General features: G+C 40.5%; 1 protein-coding gene and 1 non-coding gene across 6 annotated transcripts in view; both read right to left on the reverse strand.

Moving 5' to 3' along the window:
- Window positions 1-18230, reverse strand: part of BEND6 (BEN domain containing 6) — a 60743-nt gene that overhangs the window by 42369 nt on the left and 144 nt on the right. The window contains exons 1-4 of one of the 5 annotated variants that reach the window (XM_043450417.1): window positions 15715-18229; window positions 14843-14932; window positions 13467-14570; window positions 10-161 (exon numbers count right to left, since the gene is read on the reverse strand). In XM_043450417.1, coding sequence (XP_043306352.1) covers window positions 10-129 — 120 coding nt within the window. In that variant the 5' untranslated portion in view covers window positions 130-161; window positions 13467-14570; window positions 14843-14932; window positions 15715-18229. Of the gene's footprint in view, window positions 1-9; window positions 215-13466; window positions 14571-14842; window positions 14933-15714; window position 18230 lie in introns of those variants that run through there. The other 4 variants (XR_006266133.1, XM_043450415.1, XM_043450414.1 and 1 more) reach the window with 4 other exon arrangements.
- Window positions 15067-15198, reverse strand: LOC122430215. Its single transcript, XR_006266293.1, has one exon. It is a non-coding gene; the product is annotated as a small nucleolar RNA SNORA18 (small nucleolar RNA).

Here is an 18230-nt window from a genome sequence, read left to right on the forward strand (position 1 = left end):
CACACCCACCTGCGCTTTATCCAGGTCACTGTTCACGTTCTCTGAGTCCATCGGCTCCGTCCTTTTCCTCTTTCCTTTTCTGAGAGCTTGGGAATCAGTGGTTTCCTCTGTTTGAAAGATCTTCTGCATTTTCTTAGTTCGTTACCAAAGGTTTTGTGAAACTGTGGGAGGAGGGAAAGCCCATGAGATGGGGATACTCTGTTAATATTTTGCCCTAAAATGAAAAACGAGAGAAAAACATGGTTCAAATAGATCCGTGCACCCTTGTGTTTATTGCAGCACTGTTTACAATAGCCAAGACATGGAAACAACCTAAATGTCATCAATAAAGGAATGGATAAAGGAGATACAGTACACATATACAACGGACTACTAGTCAGCCATAAAAAAGAACAAAATAATGCCATTTGCACCAACATGAATGGACCTGGAGATTATCACACTAAGTGAAGTAACATAGAGCAACACAAATATATGATATCAATTATATGCAGAATCTAAAAAGAAAATATACAGATGAACTTATTTAAAAACCAGAAAGAGACTCACAAACTTAGAGAATGAACTTGTGGTTACCAGGGAGGAAGTGAGAGAGGGATAGATTGGGAGTTTGAGATTGTCATGTACACACTGCTTGCTATGTGTAAAATAAAATACCTTTCCATAAAAAACAAATAAACAGAAAAAATGAAAGTATATGTAGGTATGTATAAAATTGTAACATTTTTCTATCTTTATTAGACTGTTGAATAAAGTTAATAAAATCTAAAAAAGTAGGGATATTTTGAGATGTTTGGTCATATATGAAATGAAAAAGAAAAAGAAAAGGGATACATAATATGTTTATAACTGTATGTCTCATAAAGGCACTAGCCACTCAAGTAAACTATTTTACTCAATACTTCCTGTCATTCTTCTCCCACAAGCCTATTTAGGACACATTTCCACTTGACTCAAAATCATGAGGATGTCATGTTTCCAATATGTGGGATGCAGGAAGTTGTCACTTATAAAATTAAATAGTATAATTTTTTTTCCATCTTTACAAGTTTTTTTCTTGTCAGTTATGAGGAGTCTAAGTAGAAACATTACAAAATGATGCAAATGAGGACTAAAGTTATATACCTTTAGAAAAAAGACATTAAAGATAGCAGATCTCATCAGGACCAAAATATTCCAAGGGAGATCAATAATGGCCTAGAAATTGGTCCATTTTTTTTCCCTGAAACCTCTAAAGTTTTGAGATGGAATATCTTCTTTGATATAAACTTAAGAATAGTACTATAAAGAAGGAGGGCAAATTTCAAAGGTAATAGACTTCATAAAAATTTTAAGGGAGAATCATTTTTTCAAAACCTAATAAAGCAGATGATAGTGTTTAAGTTGAATAGAGTGGAAATGATCAAATCTATCTTTTACTGTCTATGGATGATTCAGCACATTTGATCTGAGCATCCTTTTTACTTGCAAATGTTGGTTTGTTTTCATGAAAAGATATATGATTTATATAAGTTGATGGCTCAGCAGGTCAAGAATCTGTCTGCAATGCAGGAGACATAGGAGACATGAGTTTGGGTCAGGAAGAACCCCTGGAGAAGGAAATGGCAATCCGCCCCCTCCCAGTATTCTTGCCTGAAAATCCCATGGACAGAGGAGCCTGGTGAACCCATGGGATTGCAAAGAGTTGTACATGACTGAGGGACTAAGTATGCTCGTGACGGAACTTTACAGAAGAGACTGATCTCAAAGGGACTGTTAAACAGAAGTAACTGTGCTCCTCACCAAATCACACCAAGTACTCCTTTTAGAAAATATGGGTCTTTTACCTGTTTTCAGAGAAACTAATTATTCTCTACTCCAAGCATAAAATTATATTTGGGATGGTCTTTCCAAGACTGCTTGGTTTGACTCTCTGAAAATTTACTTTAAGTTTTTAAATGCATGAATAGTGTTTCAACTAACACCTGGGACTAGACTATCATATCTGACTCACAAACATCAGAGACCTTACCTAGTATCAAGTTTTATTAATAATTTCAAAGATACAAGCAATCAAAAGGCATGGGCTAGAAACTAACACAGCATTGTAAAGCAATTACACTCCAATTTTTAAAAAGGCACAGGTAGAACAGGGAGAAATTTAGGACTTCCTGCTGGTTTTGTAGGTCCTTCCTTCTAGAATAACAGGGGAGACCTCTGAGAGTTGGGGGTCAGCTCACACAGTGGGTGTGTTTAGGTTGTGACACACCTCCATTTTAAACCTCAGAGCTGTGTAGCTCGCATGACCTTCTCTAGGGAGTTGTAAATCCACAGATCCTAAGTGTGTTTGCCATAAGCAATCTTAAATCAGTGATAGATAATTATTTAGGGAGCATTCTGTTGACAAAGTCTCCACTCACAGCAAATCTCATTCATCTGGTTACTCAGAGCAAGGTCAACACACATTTTCTGTGAAGGGTCAGATAGTATATTTTTTAGGCTTTGCAGGCCAAGAGGCAAAATCAAGGATATTATGTGGGTACTTATAAGTAAGAAAGAACACATATCTTCAAAACTTTTCATTCATGAATTTGAAATGTTGTTGTTGTTCATTCACTAAATTGTATTGGACCCTTTGCAACTCCAGCAAAGGAAGCGGGCAGCATGCCAGGTTCCTCTGTTGCCCAGTATCTCCCGGAATGTGCTCAAATTCATGTCCATTGAGGTGATGCTATCTAACCATCTCATTTTCTGCCACCCGCTTCTCCTTTTTCTTCAATCTCTCCCAGCATCAGGGTCTTCTCCAATGAGTTGGCTCTTTGCATCAGGTGGTCAAAGTATTGGAACTTCAGCATCAGTACGACCAATGAATATTCAGGGGTGAGTTCCTTTAGGACTGACTGATTCCAGCTCCCTGCAGTGCAGGGAACTCTTGAGTCTTCTGCAGCACCACAGTTCAAAAGCATCAATTTTTCAGCGCTCAGCGTTTTTTATTGTCCGGCTCTCACATCCATACCTGACTTCTGGAAAAACCATAGCTTTGACTTTATGGACCTTCATCGACAAAGTGGTATCTCTGCTTTTTAATACGCTGTCTAGGTTTGTCAAAGTTTTCCTTCCAAGGAGCAAGCATCTTTTAATTTCATGGCTGCAGTCACCATCTGCAGTGATTTTGAAGCCCAGGAAATGAAAATCTGTCACTGCTTCCACTTTTTCCTCCTTCTATTTGCAGTGAAGTTATGGGACTGGATGCCATGATCTTAATTTTTCTGATGTTGAATTTCAAGCCAGCTTTTTCACTCTCCTCTTTCACTCTCATGAAGAGGCTCTTTAGTTCCTCTTTACTTTCTGCCATCAGAGTGGTATCATCTACATATCTGAAGTAGTTGATATTTCTCTCAGCAATGTTGATTCCAACTTATGATTCATTTAACACGGCATTTCTCATGATGTACTCTGCATATTTGAAGCTAAACTAATAATAATTGAGTACATTTTTTTGTAAGATAGGCCTAGTGAGATGGAATTTTTAAGAATCTTGTTTAATTAGTGTTCAACGTTTTCCCTTCTCTTTCTTTCCCGTTTCCTTTTCAAAATTAAAATCAAATGCTTACTTGCTAATGCTGACGTGTTATGAGAGTTTATATAAATTTTGTGATCTTGGGTTAGGCAATGATTTCATAGATATGAACAAAAACATTATTTTCACAAATGATACCATCAAGAAAGTAAAAAGAAAACTTACACAATGGAAGGAAATATTTGAAAGTAGATCTCATAAGGGACTTGAATACAGGATATCTAAAAACTTTTACAACACAATAATAAAAAGACGAATGGCCCAGCTTTTTTTAAACAAAGGATAATAAACAAAAATTATTATTTTTAAACAAAAAGATAAATCCTTTTTTAAACAAAGGATTTAAACAGAGATTATTTCAAAGAAGATAAATAATGAATAACCCAGTATCATTAATCACTACACAAATGCTCATAAAAACTACAATAAGATGCCTCTTCATATCCACTGAGATGGCTATAACCAAAAAAGACAAAAAACAGAAAGTTTTGGTACTGATGCGGAGAAACTGGAACCCTTATGGTACAGATGTGGAGAAACTGGAATCCCACTCTTGCTGGTGGGATTGTAAAAATAGAGCATGCATTTTGGAAAACAGTCTGGCAGTTCTCCCAAAAGTTAAATATTGCATCACCATATGACACATCAGTTTCTCTCCTAAGTATATATCCAACAGAAGTGAAAGCATACATCAAAACAAAAATTTGTACTCACATTTTTCACAGCAGTATTAGCCATAACAGCTAAAAAGTGGCAAAACCCAGAAGTTTATCAACTCATGACTAGATAAATAAAATGAAGTACATTCCTACTGTGAAACATGGTTCAGCAATAACAAGAAATGAAGTTCTGATACATGCTACAACATAAAAGAGCCTCGGAAACCTTATGCTAAATTGAAGATATCAATTTCAAAAGATCGCACATTGTATGCTTACATTCATAAGAAATGTCAAAAATTTCTAGAAACAAAAATACATTAGTGGTTTCTTAGAGGTGAAAGATTGGTGGATGGGGAGAGGAATGCCTGCTGATGGGTTTGTTTTAAAAAACACAAAAGTATGTTTAAAAATTAAAAAAAAATTTTTTTGGCCAAGCCATGAGACACATGGGATCTTAGTTCACCAACGAGAGATTGAACCCACAACACCTGCATCTGAAGCACAGAATCTTAACCAATGGACCACAAGGGAGGCCCCAAAAATGTTTTTTAAAAATTGGATTGTGGTGGTTGTTGCACAAACCCTGTGCATAAAACAAATAATAATAAAAATAAAACTCCACACATTGAACTGTGTACTTCAAATGGGTGAATTGCGTTTAAATAATAATTCAATACAGCTATGTAAAAAAAAAATATATATATATATATAATAGGTTCAAACATTTTCTTCAAAGTATCTTCTGATGAAAAATAAAATGAATAACTGTATGCTTTAAATAACTTATATTTCACAAGTTTTAAAAATTTTTCCAACAAATCTTGGCTTCACACACATTTTGAACTATCATCAACTGCATCACATCTCAGTAGATTCCACATCAGGTTGTACTGAATCAGTGTTTTCTCAACTTCTTAGGAAATATTCTCTCCCACAGTTGTTTCACAAAGACTATTTATAATGGCTAATTTATCAGTCACTTTAAACTCAGCAATTACTCCCCAAGTAAACAAGAACAACTAAGCATTATCAGTAACATCTGTTGATTCATCATGAGCCAAGAAAAATTCAGTCATTTGCTGTGTATTTTAATTACATTGCTCCTGATGTCCTCATTCCTTTGAGTAACTGTTTCTGTTGAAAAGCTAATAGTCTTAAGTATATTTGTTTTTTTTTCTGGACACATGTCTTTAGCTACTGCAGAAAAGCATGACTTCATTAACTGTCACTAATGGCTTTCCTTGCTAACAAACAAACCACTCAGAAACTTATTCTAGTCACAGACTCCTTTTCATTCATTTTTGTGAAGAAATTCTGCTGTGATATTTCACTTTAAAATTTTCAAGGAGAATTCCCTGGCAGTCCAGTGGTTAGGACTTCATGCTCTTACTGCCAAGGTCTTGGGTTCAATCCCTGGTCAGGAAACTAAGATCCAACAAGCCTCAGGGCATGGCCCAAAGTAAAAATAAATAAATTTTCTAATTGTTATGACTTGCTGTCTGGTGAGTTGGAAATACTGTGAGGAGTGCTGAGTTTGGTAATGTGTTTTTTTTATAGCACATCTGTAGTGTCTTGTATAATACAGACAATGCTTTGCCATCTAATTTGGTAAAAAAAAATAACCCACATGCCACTCTGCTTCAAAAGCACCGAGTGCAGATTTCTCTTTCTGTCTAGCTTTGGCGTGACTGGCGTGCGCTGAGAGCAAGAAAATAAAGCGCAGCGTCACGCAGTGGAATGGCAATGTGCGTGACGCTAATGCACTGTGCAGTCACCGCAATGGCAAAGCGCTGAGCGGCTCCCCCGCGGTCTCCGCCACCGCCACGCGGCTGTCCCCGCAGCACGGACGGACGCACGCAGGCAGCCTGGACACAGCAGTGCGAATGTGCTCCAAGAGAAGTGCATGGACGCTGACACTTCAGTTTCATGCAATTCTCACATATCATGATGCGGCATGCTTACATGTTTTTTTTTTCATGACTTGAAACTGTAAAAAAATTGCTCTTAGTTTACAGGCTGAACAGAAACAGAAGGCAGGCAGAGGGGCAGCAGTTTGCTGAATCCTGACCCAGGGGCTCAGTTATCAGAATGTAAAGGAGTTTAGCTGTGTCACATGCTTCCTTTTCTTTCATCTTCATTTCTTTTTCTGGCGAGCAAAACAACTGCTTTAACCTTTTTCTCTCCATGTCTTACTTCACTGCATCATGACTAAAATATTTAGAATGGTACTTGAGAGACATAATTTACAGCCTGTAAGATCCAACAGCAAATTGTTATTATTTGATAAAACTGGATGTGCTAGGTTTAACCAGTTCAGTTCAGTTCAGTCGCTCAGTCGTGTCCGACTCTTTGCGACCCCATGAACCGCAGCACGCCAGGCCTCCCTGTCCATCACCAACTCCGAGACCTGTTAAGTACCCCTTAGTGATGGTGACAGATACCAGAGTCCCATTCACAGTGGTTGCTGATCCGCTCAGGGGGCAGGGAGGGGGAACTGGGAAGTTACTGATACAGAGCTCAGTTTTGCAAAATGAAAAGCGGTCTGGAGACGGATGGTGGTGATGGGTGCGCGGTAATGTGAATGTACTTTATGCCCTGGAACTATATGCTTAAAAATGATTAAGATGTAAATTTGATGCTATGTGTTTTTACCACAGTAAAAAAAAATTGGAAAAAATCAGTTGGCAAAAATACAGAATTTTTTAATATTCTTAACTGTACTAAAATTTTCTCCAGCTGACATAATTTCCTTATAGAACAAATCTCCAAATTTCTTCACAGACAATTCATTTAAGACCAACCAGAACGGACATATCAGACCTCTTTCAGAATTTCTGCTTTTCAGTAGATTTTAGGCCACTGTTCTAATATCCACAAACAAGTGGGTCAATGTATATATTACCAGTCAATCAGCAAATTCAGAAGGGATATTACAAATATGACTGTATATTAAACATTATTAGTTAGTAAAAAAAAATCATGTAGTTATATGCCCTTCTTTATTTTTCACTTTTTTGCTAACAGAAACCATTAACTCCCCAGGTAGTTGTAGTGGGTGAGATTAAATATGACCTCAGCCATGAGATTCTCCAAGACATAGGGTTGGATGAATAATATGTCAATGACTTTCACTCTTTCAAAGCTCACAGTTAAATATATTCTATATATTAAATATTACTATAGTGAATATTATATTAAAATTTATAAATAAAAGATATAATATTATATTTATGTTAAATGTAATCTATATTAATACATTGTACATTTTGATCCATAAAACACACACCCACAGACACACCCACACACATACATCTAAAACAAAATTTAAGGAAATACACTCATTTTTACTGCATGTGATGCATTCTCTGAGAATAAAAATGCATTTTCATTTTTATTCTATCTACTGTATTTTATTTCATTTTAATAAGATATAATCATAGCACATTAAATTGATTTCACAACTCACTAATGGATTATAACCCATAGTTTGAAAAAGAATACTCCAAGAAACCTTCAAATTATAAAAAACATATCTGAGAAATAAGACATAGGGAACAGAGAACTTTGTAACTAATGAAAGCAAATGAATTTAATAAAAATATAAATTATTAATGCATTTAGGTTCACTTTTACTATGTCATTAATACAATTAATTCAGGAATTCAAAATACAAAAGCCACCTCTTAAACCATAAGAAACAAAAGGTACCACATTTAAAGAAATACCAAAATAAAACTTAAGTGTTCTTCCAAATTGCCAACAGGTTTGGATTGTTTTCTATACATATTGGTTTTGGAATGTGTAGACATAGAAGGTCCCTTTCAGTACTCAAGTCAGAATATGAACTGAAGACTCTCCTCTCAGTGAGTTCCAAATTGCCAGGAAAATAATGGCAATATATTTCTAGATATCCAGTGTTGGTTTAATGCTCTCTGTGAAATGGGCTACCAGTCTGAACTCAGCCTCTGGCAAGGTGGGACATGGTAGGAGGGGATATCTGTATTATTCTTTAAACTATATATATACTGGAGGAAGTTCCTCCTGGTTTCCCTACATCCAGCTGCTACGGTCAGAATGGGTGCCTCCCCAAATATATTAAAAATATATGTTGCAATCTTCACCCTCATTGCTGATGGTATCAGGTGGTGGAGCTTTGGGGAGGTGATGAGGTCATGAAGTGGGGGAAGGCCTCATGAATGGATTAGCTCCCTTGTTAGAAAGGCTTCAGGGGGATCCTTAGCCTTCTGCCAGGGGAGGACACAGTGAGGAACCAGCACTCTGCAGCCGGAAGAGGGGCTTCGCCAGAACCTGACCATGCTGGCACCTGATCCTGGACCCCAGCCTCCAGAACTGTGAGAAGTTCATTTCTATTGTTTATAAGCTACTCAGTGTCTGGTATTTTGTTATAGCAGCTTGAACAAAGAAAGACACCAAGCACTTTCTTCTGCACTAGTCTCTCTGCTGCTCCTGACCTGGTGGGAAAGCCAGGTGCTAAATGGTCCAGTCTCCAACTCTTCTGTAATGAGACAGTGAGTACACCTCATTTTTATCCTGATGTGTTCAGGAAGAAGATGTCTACAGCAGAGCAGCAGCAGCGTGGAAATCAGAGGCTGGGAACAGTGGAAGACAACATTCACCTGCTCCACAATGTCACCTGTCCCCTCTAATGTCTACAGAAAGCCTGTAGCCACATAGAGAACAAACATGTGGTTGCCAAGGGGGAAAGGGGATGGAACGACTGGGAGTTTAAACTAGCAGATTTAAACTATCATATATAGGATGGATAAATAAGGTCCTACTGTATAGCACAGGGAAGTATATTCAATATCCCGTGATAAATCATAATAGAAAAAATATGAAAAAGAATATATGTGTATAACTGAGTCACTCTGCTGTGCAGCTGAAATTAACATTGTAAATCAACTATACTTCAATTTAAAAAAGCCTAGTCGTGTGTGTGTGTGTGTGTGTGTGTGTGTGTGTGTGTGTGTGTAGGACCATCTGAAAGTCTCCACAAGAGAGCATATGCAAAACTCAGAGGGACTCCGGATAAGTTCTCCTGTGGTTACAGGGCCTCCAAAATCTTTTCTAAGGAACACCAGTCTTTGTGAGTATTATTTTCCTTGGCTCTTCCTCTGTTATTACTCGTCCCTTCACTCTACCCCCTGAAACTTCTGTGCTTTTCCCAATTTATCAAAAACACAAGTGCAAAAAAAAAAACAACAACAACAAAAAAAAACACAAGTGCAGAGTCACGCCTAAAGAAGAGTAACAATCAATGAAACGTTCTATTTTAGGATAGGTGTTAAGTCATGTAAACCATCTTCCACGTCACATTTTTTTTGATTAATGTAGAACATTCTATCCGTCTTGAAAGTTGGCTGCAAGATGAGATCACTGCAATTTTAATAATTTTTAGACCAATTTTTAAAATTCATAAAATGCAATCATTCTGATGCAGGAATTAACGCCTATGCATAAAAATCAGGAGTGATTCAACTTTCAAATATTAATCTATCCTATTGATTATAACATAAAGGACAAGCTAGTTTCTCTTTGAAATATCTGCCCCATTCCATGGTGGCTCAGCTGGTAAAGAATCCACCTGCAGTGTGGGAGACCTGGGTTCAATCCCTGGGTTGAGAAAATCCCCTGGAGGAGGGCATGGCAACCCACTCCAGTATTCTTGCCTGGAGAAGCCCATGGACAGCCCTGGCGGGCTACAGTCCGTGGGGTCACAAAGAATCGGATACGACTGAGCAACTAAGCACATACCCTATATTAATGTCCTATACTAATGAAATTAACTGTATACCAATTACCAGTGTCTATTAATTTTGTACTTTAATAGTCTTAAAAGTTTAGATCTAAATATAATCAATCTGCTGAGTCAGATTAATTTCAGATAATTTAATTATTTCAGATAATTTAATCAATTGTTAACAATAAAGTAGGTGCCCCTTCACCTACTATCAGTAATTTTCTGGCTGTAATATTCTTTCACACGCTGTTGAAGCAACATTACATTCCGTGATGAGGAAGCCCAGCACACAGGGTCCTGAGCCGTGTGAGTGAGGGCAAGAGGTGAACGGCGATCACGCCAGCCAGCTTCCGGGGCTCCAAGCCCCAGACCCCGTCAGCTCGCCTGGGCAGACCACCAGGAGGCGGGGGCACTAACTGTGAGCCCGCAGTATCTCCTCAAAGTGGATCCCTGCTTCACTGCAGATGGACCCCAAAGGAGCCTGCGCCAGGAACAGTGCACAGAGGGACCAGAGACGCCCTGGAAATGGCATCGTCTCAGGTCCGCTGCTGTGCGGAGTGTGTGGATGTCGCACCACAAAGCCTTCCACAGACTGCGGGGTCGGTGGGGAACCTGGAGGAGATGGAGCCCCAGACCCAGAGATGAGGCCCCCCAGACGGTAGACTTGCCCACTGGGGTGAGGAAGTCCCGCAATGAAGCGGGGGAATGTGATCCCAGGGACAGGTCACAGGGACCTAGCATCCTGGGAGAGGAGGGGCTCACAGCCAGGGCGGTGGGAGGACGGGGCTGAGCTCCTGGGGACGGACGGCGGTCCTCCACACCACGTGCGTCAGTGCTCCTTGCTTCAGGCGTGTCTAACTCTGCGACCCCCACGGAATCCTCTGTCCACATTTCCTAGGCAAGAATACTGGAGTGGGTGGCCATGCCCTCCTCCAGGGGACCTTCCCGACCCAGGGATCAAACCCATGCCTCCTGCATCTCCTGCACTGCAGGCAGATTCTTTACCTATGGAGCCACCTGGAAAGCCCATTCCACACCTCAGGCAGGGTTATCCTGGCGTGATTCAGGGCCCCAGTTCCCAGACCTCCAGGGAAGACTGGGTATTGAAAAGCCTCACAGCTGTGGCTTAAGCAGGATACAGGAGGAGTGATCGCTAAATTCACCAGGATGTCTAGGAGTAGCTTCTGGGAACCTAATACTAAGTCCTTGCCTCGCTCTTTTTAAAAACTTTTCTTATTTTTAGTTTTTGGCCACACAGAGTGGCATGTGGGATTTTAGTTCCCCGACTAGGGATTGAACCCCAGCCCTCCACAGTGGAGAGGGAGTCAACCACTGGACTGTCAGGGAAGTCCACCTGCCTCTCTGTTAAGCTTCAAGATTTATGGAGATCCTTGCAGACTCTGAGCTGAAGACTAAATTCCAGGACCAGTGTTTCTGGCTCAGAATGGGCTTCTGCCTTCAAACATCTAAATGTCTGTGGCGTGGCCCTGGATAGCTTAATGCAGGTTTCCCCTCTCAGGGTTGAAACTGACATCCAATAGAAGTTACTGAAGGAGCCTTTTAGCCCCTCTTCAAACCTGTTTAAAGTTGCGGCAGGACAAGGAAGCTCAGAGCACACTGTCTCTGCCTAGCTGTCCCCTTGCACTGGGGAAACGTCCCTGAGCTTGTTTAGTTACAGCTGAGAGCTTCCTCAGTTCGTCCCAGTCTGAAGATGCTTCAGACGCTTCCCCCAGTCTGGGAGGCAGGTGGTCACTGATGTGATGTGATACTGATGGATGATAGAATGGTTTGATGCTGTAGAAGCCTTGGTATATCTGTGTGGCTCTGTATGGTTCTGAGGATGCTCTTTTTGGTAATAACTCCTCAAGAACCCGGTGAAAACTGTGGATCATGTCCCTCCAAAGAGATCCACAGTTTTACATATAATTTCAGGTCCCTAGAATCCTGTTTGTGAATCCCAGGTTAAAGACTCCTACGGCACAGATAAGACCAACAAGGACACACTTTAGATTTTTGGCTTTCTTCTATTACAAAGAAATTACAAATAAATTTTACTATATCCTAATTGAGTGAGTTTGCTATTTGTTTTCCTATTTTACTCCAAAAAGTATTTTGGAACCACAAAGTCATGTTAAGATATATTTTTTTCTTTCTGTTCCTAGACCCATGGGATGCCATTACACCTGGATAATTTCAATAACATCTGGAGCTGTATGTTACTGAAACATCTTTTACTAATTCTCAGTTACTCATCGCCTTTTCTTGGGTACACTTGCTATCTGCTCTCTTAGTGACATCCTTTCAGGCTACCAGCATATTAATGCATTAGTATACAAATCTGTTACCACAAAATATTTAATGGAAAAGTCCTATGAAAACTATTGTAAGAAATGGAGATCCTTTAGTTATTAAATATTGCTGTCATTTTACTAAGACAATCTGGAATTTAATCCATAAACATTAGCTAATCAAGAATTTACTCATCTCGTAACGTATTTGCTTTGTTTTTTGTTTAGTTGAGTTGCTCAGTCCTGGCCAACTATTTTGTGACTCCATGGATTGCAGCCCACCAGGCCTCTCTGTCCACGGGGTTTTCCAGGCAAGAACACGGGAGTGGGTTGCCATTTCCTTCTGCAGGGGATCTTCCCAACCCAAAGACTGAACTTGAAATCTCCAGAGTCTTCTGTATTGGCAGGCAGATTCTTTATCATGGGGCCACCTGGGAAGCACAGGTGGGCTTCAACTATAAACCACTTGCTTATCTTACTTTTTTCCCTTAAGAATGTTGAAATGCTTGTAATGAATATGACAGCTCTTATCTTGGATCTAGAAGGCAGTGACTTCTGCTTTCAAACTTGCTTCGTACAAGTTGCCCATTCTTAGAAATGGTAGAAGTAGTCCACACTATCTGAACAATAATGAACAAGGTTGGGCAGTGATTTATAACTCTGAGAGCTTTATAATTTGATTTATGAACAGCTCCCACATCTTCCATTGGCAGTTCATACAACTATGAGTAAATTTTCCAGCCAAATGACTCAGTATTTTCCTGCATGACTAATCTCACACTCAGTGTGGAAACTATAGAAATGAATTCTATTTGCTTCTGGATAATAAATGATTACTTTCCAAAAACTGTCTGCAAAGCATTACAGAGGAGATGAATTCAATTATATTGATGTTTTTAAACTCTCAAAGTCAGCAGACTTTTCGAGAAGTCTGTTAGTGTTCACAAAAAAAGAACAAACCCCTTCCCCCCAAGAATGATCATGAATTTTGCCACCGCTAGGACAACAAATCCTAATGAGGCTCTAAAATTTCTAAAACATAAAAGAACAGTTTGGGATGATATCATGTAAAATATTTTGTCTTATAATGATGCTTTTATTTTTCAAATTTTTATTATGCTAAAATAAAGATCTTTTACAGGACATATTTGCTACAAATAATATTTGACATTTATTGCAAAGAATAATTCTATTACCTTCCAATGCAAAATTTTAAAAGAGAATAGTGATCCATTCTCATGATGGCTCTCCTGATCCTCGTGGATGGAAACTGCCTCCTGGATTATATTAGATGCTGTAGTGATGCTCCCAAATAATGTGGCTCCTTGGACTTTCAATTCAAGGGCATGTATACAGTTGGCACAGGCCCTGGTCTCAGACTGTCAGGAAAACCACTTGGGAATGAACAAGCATACAACCTTTCTCAGATTCCTCCCAATTCCTTTCACACCACCGACTTCTGAGAGTAAACAAGTTCAATCAAGAAGGTCATCAGTCCAATATCAGTATGATTTTAAGTAACTTATTGCTAGAGTCATTCTTACCTAAATTTTTTTTTTCCGGGGTAACATTCCAGTGGAATATCTCTGCGTGATTACCAATCAGGTCATCCACTCACTTCCAAAGTTTGTAACAAACGCTTACAAATAGCCTCAGCGATATTCCAAGGCATTCTTTCTCTTTCCCTAAAAATCCTTCTTCTATCTGGACATTTGTAGCCAGGGCAGGTGGGGAGGGGTTGGGGTAGGGAGGCATCACAACCAGTCAGGGGCAGTTTTAACTCTGTAGAGTCAGAGGCAGCCTGAGAGCAGAAAGAACAGGTCTGGGAGACTCAGGGGGCCTGAGGACAAGTAGCTGAACCACAAAGCACGTGGGAGAGGCGGTTGTCTTCTCCCCTCCCTTCAGCTTTCAATTTCTCTTCCACTATTGGCTGCTTCTCCCAAGTTGTATCCTATTCTGACGAAAGCACAATTATTGGGCTTTACTCGCATTTCTGCCCGTGCATTCTAGAGCTAAATTGCCCCAAAGATTGTAGACATCGCTCTTGACTCTTCTCCACATCTTAGTCCCTCTCCGACCCCCTCCCGTCTGGTTTCAGCCTCTCCGAGTGTGATGAACCGGTTCCCTGGAAGGTGTGCAGAGGGCTCTTCGCCACTGGTCTTCAATGCTCTGACTCCTTACTCCGGATGTGCACCTGGCTTGAGAAGCCTCTGAACCGGAAACACTTCCTGCTCTCATTTTCCAGCCCACAAGCGGTTAGATGTCTCCAAAGTTCTGATTCTAGTTCCTTTTTTTTCTTTCTGCACAAAGTGTAAACGTTTTCTTTTTAAAATTATTATTATTATGTGGAACAGGAAAAATTATTTTATTCAATAAATTTTTAAGGAATTTCACGTGTTCTGATTCTTTCCACTACCAATCACCATAGTTCTCCAAAGTCAAAATCTTCAAAATAACCCTTTCAAAAAGAAGTTTTGCTCACTCCACAGCTGTCATGTCAGTCTGCCCACAATTCTTTTACTTGGCTTCTTTGTTCTCCAATGGAATATGGACACACTTGAAAGTTCCTCACCTGTAATCTTCGGGATCCGATTTCCTCATGCAATTTACCATGTTTAGGGTCAGGAGATGGATCTGCATGGCTCTGAATTTTAGACACCTTCTGTGAATGCAAGAAGTTCAGATCATATTCACTCCTAAGCGATCACACACTAGAACAGTACAGATCATTGGGATGTACCAATATCTATGATAAAAAAAGTTTGATCATTAAGTTTTTCATAGTTTACTCGGCAGTTCTGACTTACAGTTCTTTACCACAGATCTAATACATGATTTAATCTATGATTAAAGGAAACCATAGTCACTCTATGAGGCATTTCCAGCAATGTAGGTTTACAAAAAAGCCCCATCAGGATAGACCTCAACAGATTTCAGTTCTTTCTACACTTTCTCTTCCTCTGTAATTCTGTCCACCTGCGTGACTTCAACTATAATTGATGTGTGCAATTCTCACCCTTCTCTGCTTCTGATTCCCCAGCTGGGTTTCCATGAGTAATTTCACATGGATGACTTTCTGACAACTCTGCTCCTCAATGGGTCTGAACCTCAGTTTGTCTTCTCTGCCTTCACAACTGTTCCTTCATCCAAGCCCCAAACCTGAGTCATCTGCGATCCCTGTCTTTTCCTCAACTGGTCACCACACAGCTTAGGTGAAGACACTTCTCAATGTTTCTTTCTGATGCACACATGAGGAATTCGTGCCATTCCTACCTCTAGGGAGGTACTGTAGAAGATGTTTCTGTCACCTTACTAAGCCCCTTACTCATATTTATCTTTGGGAGAAGAATGACTCAATGATGAGGGTCCCTGGGGAGGGGCTGGGACCACTATTGGCAGGGCTGGTGTAGGAAAGGTCCCTTTCACAGATGGTCTCTTGCTTACTTGTGCTGCAGGCCATGTGGACTGGAGGGTGTCAGACTCCTTTGAGTCTTCAGGTGAGAAGCAGTATAGGTAGGGTTTCCTTCCGGCCTTAGTGTTGGGAAGGCCTACACTTCTTCAGTTGTGACTGGGCAGGTCAGCAGAGTTAGGGGGAAAAGGGATAAGATGCTCCATCTTGGCCCTGAGTCTAAGCCAGGCTCTTAATTTCCTTTTGAATCCTTGTATGCGTTCTCAATTTGGTTGAAAATCTAAAGGGATAAAGGGCTGCAGGATGTATCATCTACATACCTGATACCAAATTCTCTTAACTAATTTTCACAACTCATTTGTCTTGGGTGACAGTGCTAACTCACTATCATAAAAATAAAAATTGTATATATATTTCCATCTTGAGTTTTCATTCCAAGGTATGACAGACCTTCCTCCTCCATTGCTACCTCCAAACTTTAAATTTGTGATTTTGCTATAATATCAATTATTCTTTATTAATAGAAACCTACTGGAAAGAATAGGTGTGAATTCTACTAAATTAACTTCCAAAAGGATTGATTGGCTGATTTAATATTTATTGAATTCCACAATGCATTAGCATTGCACAACCACACAGAAAGAAGCAATTAATAACATGCCATCATTTGGAGAAGGGGATGATAAATTAGCAACAAACAAGTCAGAAAATAACGATAGAATCTAAACACTAAATTCTTTCAACGATTTGGTTAGCTTATTATTAGTATCCTTGAGATTACTGATGCAAAGAACAGAAATGAACAGCTCTAAAACGAAGTATCTATAATCTTAACTGCAGGGCAGTGAAGTATTTGCCTGCCAAAAGAGATAAATGATGTTCTTGTGTGCACTTGAAACTTACAAATGGCTCCAGTAAGACTCAGGATGATAACAGCTGTGCTCAGGTTATAGCTCAGAAAACCATAATTGCTATTTAGTTGCTTTTGGTTGTTATAAATGTACAGTTTGGGGCAAAGTGGTTACTATGCTGTGTTTGTGCTCTTAGGCATGTTTCAAGGAGAGTTAGGCCATTTCTGCTCACTCAGAAATTTTCCTCAATAAGAAGGATAAAGTAAAGATGACTTTCCTATCTTCTGTGAGATATTTCTCCCAATGTTTGCAAAAGGTTAATTCAGTTTTGTTGTTGCTTTAAATTACTCCATTGCGCCTCTGCGAAGCAACCGGATAAGGAATTCTTCCTTTTCTGGTGTGCCCCTCAGGGCAGGCTCCCAGACTTTTCCTCAATGACCTCGGCACAGTGGATAGGAATGCGGTGTCTCACTGCAGTGGCTGCAGAATCAGGAAACCTTCGAGCTACCTGCGCAGACACAGTGCTACCTGTCAGCCCAAGAGCCTGAGACCTTGCTGGTAAACCCATCCTGCCGGCACTCTGACCCACCATTCTCACTTTACACAACCACTGCAAGCAAGGTCCATCTTCAAACCAGAACATGTTGTTTTAAGAAACAAGATGTCCATAAGAAAAGCTCAACCCCATGTTTCCCGTGGTGATGAATCGCATTTCAGACATGCGCTGGGCAATGCCTTTTTGAGTGTCCATAACGCTTAGATGTGATGATGCTTAAAAGCCTTAAGAACATCAAGAGTTAAGCCTTTATGCAGAGCTGAACAGTGGATTATGTATAGTTAGAAAACTACACGGATTTTTATATCCTACAAGCAAGTAACAAAACAATAATTGCCATCAATTCTTTAACTGCTTTCCAGAATTTTACAAAATTACACGATTTCTTCAGTCTCCTAAATATTTGAGTTCACCTTAGTAGTTAGCAGAAACTCCACACATGTAGTAATGGGTTACCTTGTCATTCTAATTGCTGTTTCATTATTCAAGTAAATAAAACAAAACCCAGCCCCGCACGAGCAAAACCAGCCCCGGCTAGGGGGCAGCAGCCAGCGGCGCAGAACCGGCCGGCCGAGGTCGCTGTTGCCATCTGTTCTGAGCCGGTGCCCGGCGGCCGCTGCAGCGCCCCCTCCGCGCCTCCGGCGTCCGCACTGCGCCAGCGGGCCCGGGACAACCGCCAGCTGCAGGATCCCTTTTGCTGATGACGGAGGAAGGGGAGCGGGCAAGACGGAGAGGAGTGTGTGCCTTTTGAATGTGACAGGTCACTATTTCCACCCTCTCCCTACAAAATCTCTCCTCAAATTAGAGTATTTACAAGTCAACCTCCAGCTTCTCCATCTGCCGGTTCCGTACATCTGAAATTGCCTCTCCCTCCAGCTGCACTAAAGGAGGCGAGGTTTTAGGGTCAACGCATGGATGGATAGAGGGGGATGCCAAGTGCCCACTTCTCGGCTGCGAAACTGTGCCAAGTTAGGGGTGGTCGGGGTCACTTCTGCAGACTCGAGCCGGGGCGCGCGTCCAGTTCAGGGGGGCCGGAGAGGTAGGGGTTGGCCCCTTGTTCCGGGGAACCCCGAATCCCAGGGAAGGCCCTGCCTGGGGCTTACGCGTGGTCGTGCAGGAACCCCCACCCCCCCGCAAGCAATCG

Source organism: Cervus canadensis, chromosome 28, assembly GCF_019320065.1.
Source record: "Cervus canadensis isolate Bull #8, Minnesota chromosome 28, ASM1932006v1, whole genome shotgun sequence".
Lineage (NCBI taxonomy): Eukaryota > Metazoa > Chordata > Mammalia > Artiodactyla > Cervidae > Cervus > Cervus canadensis.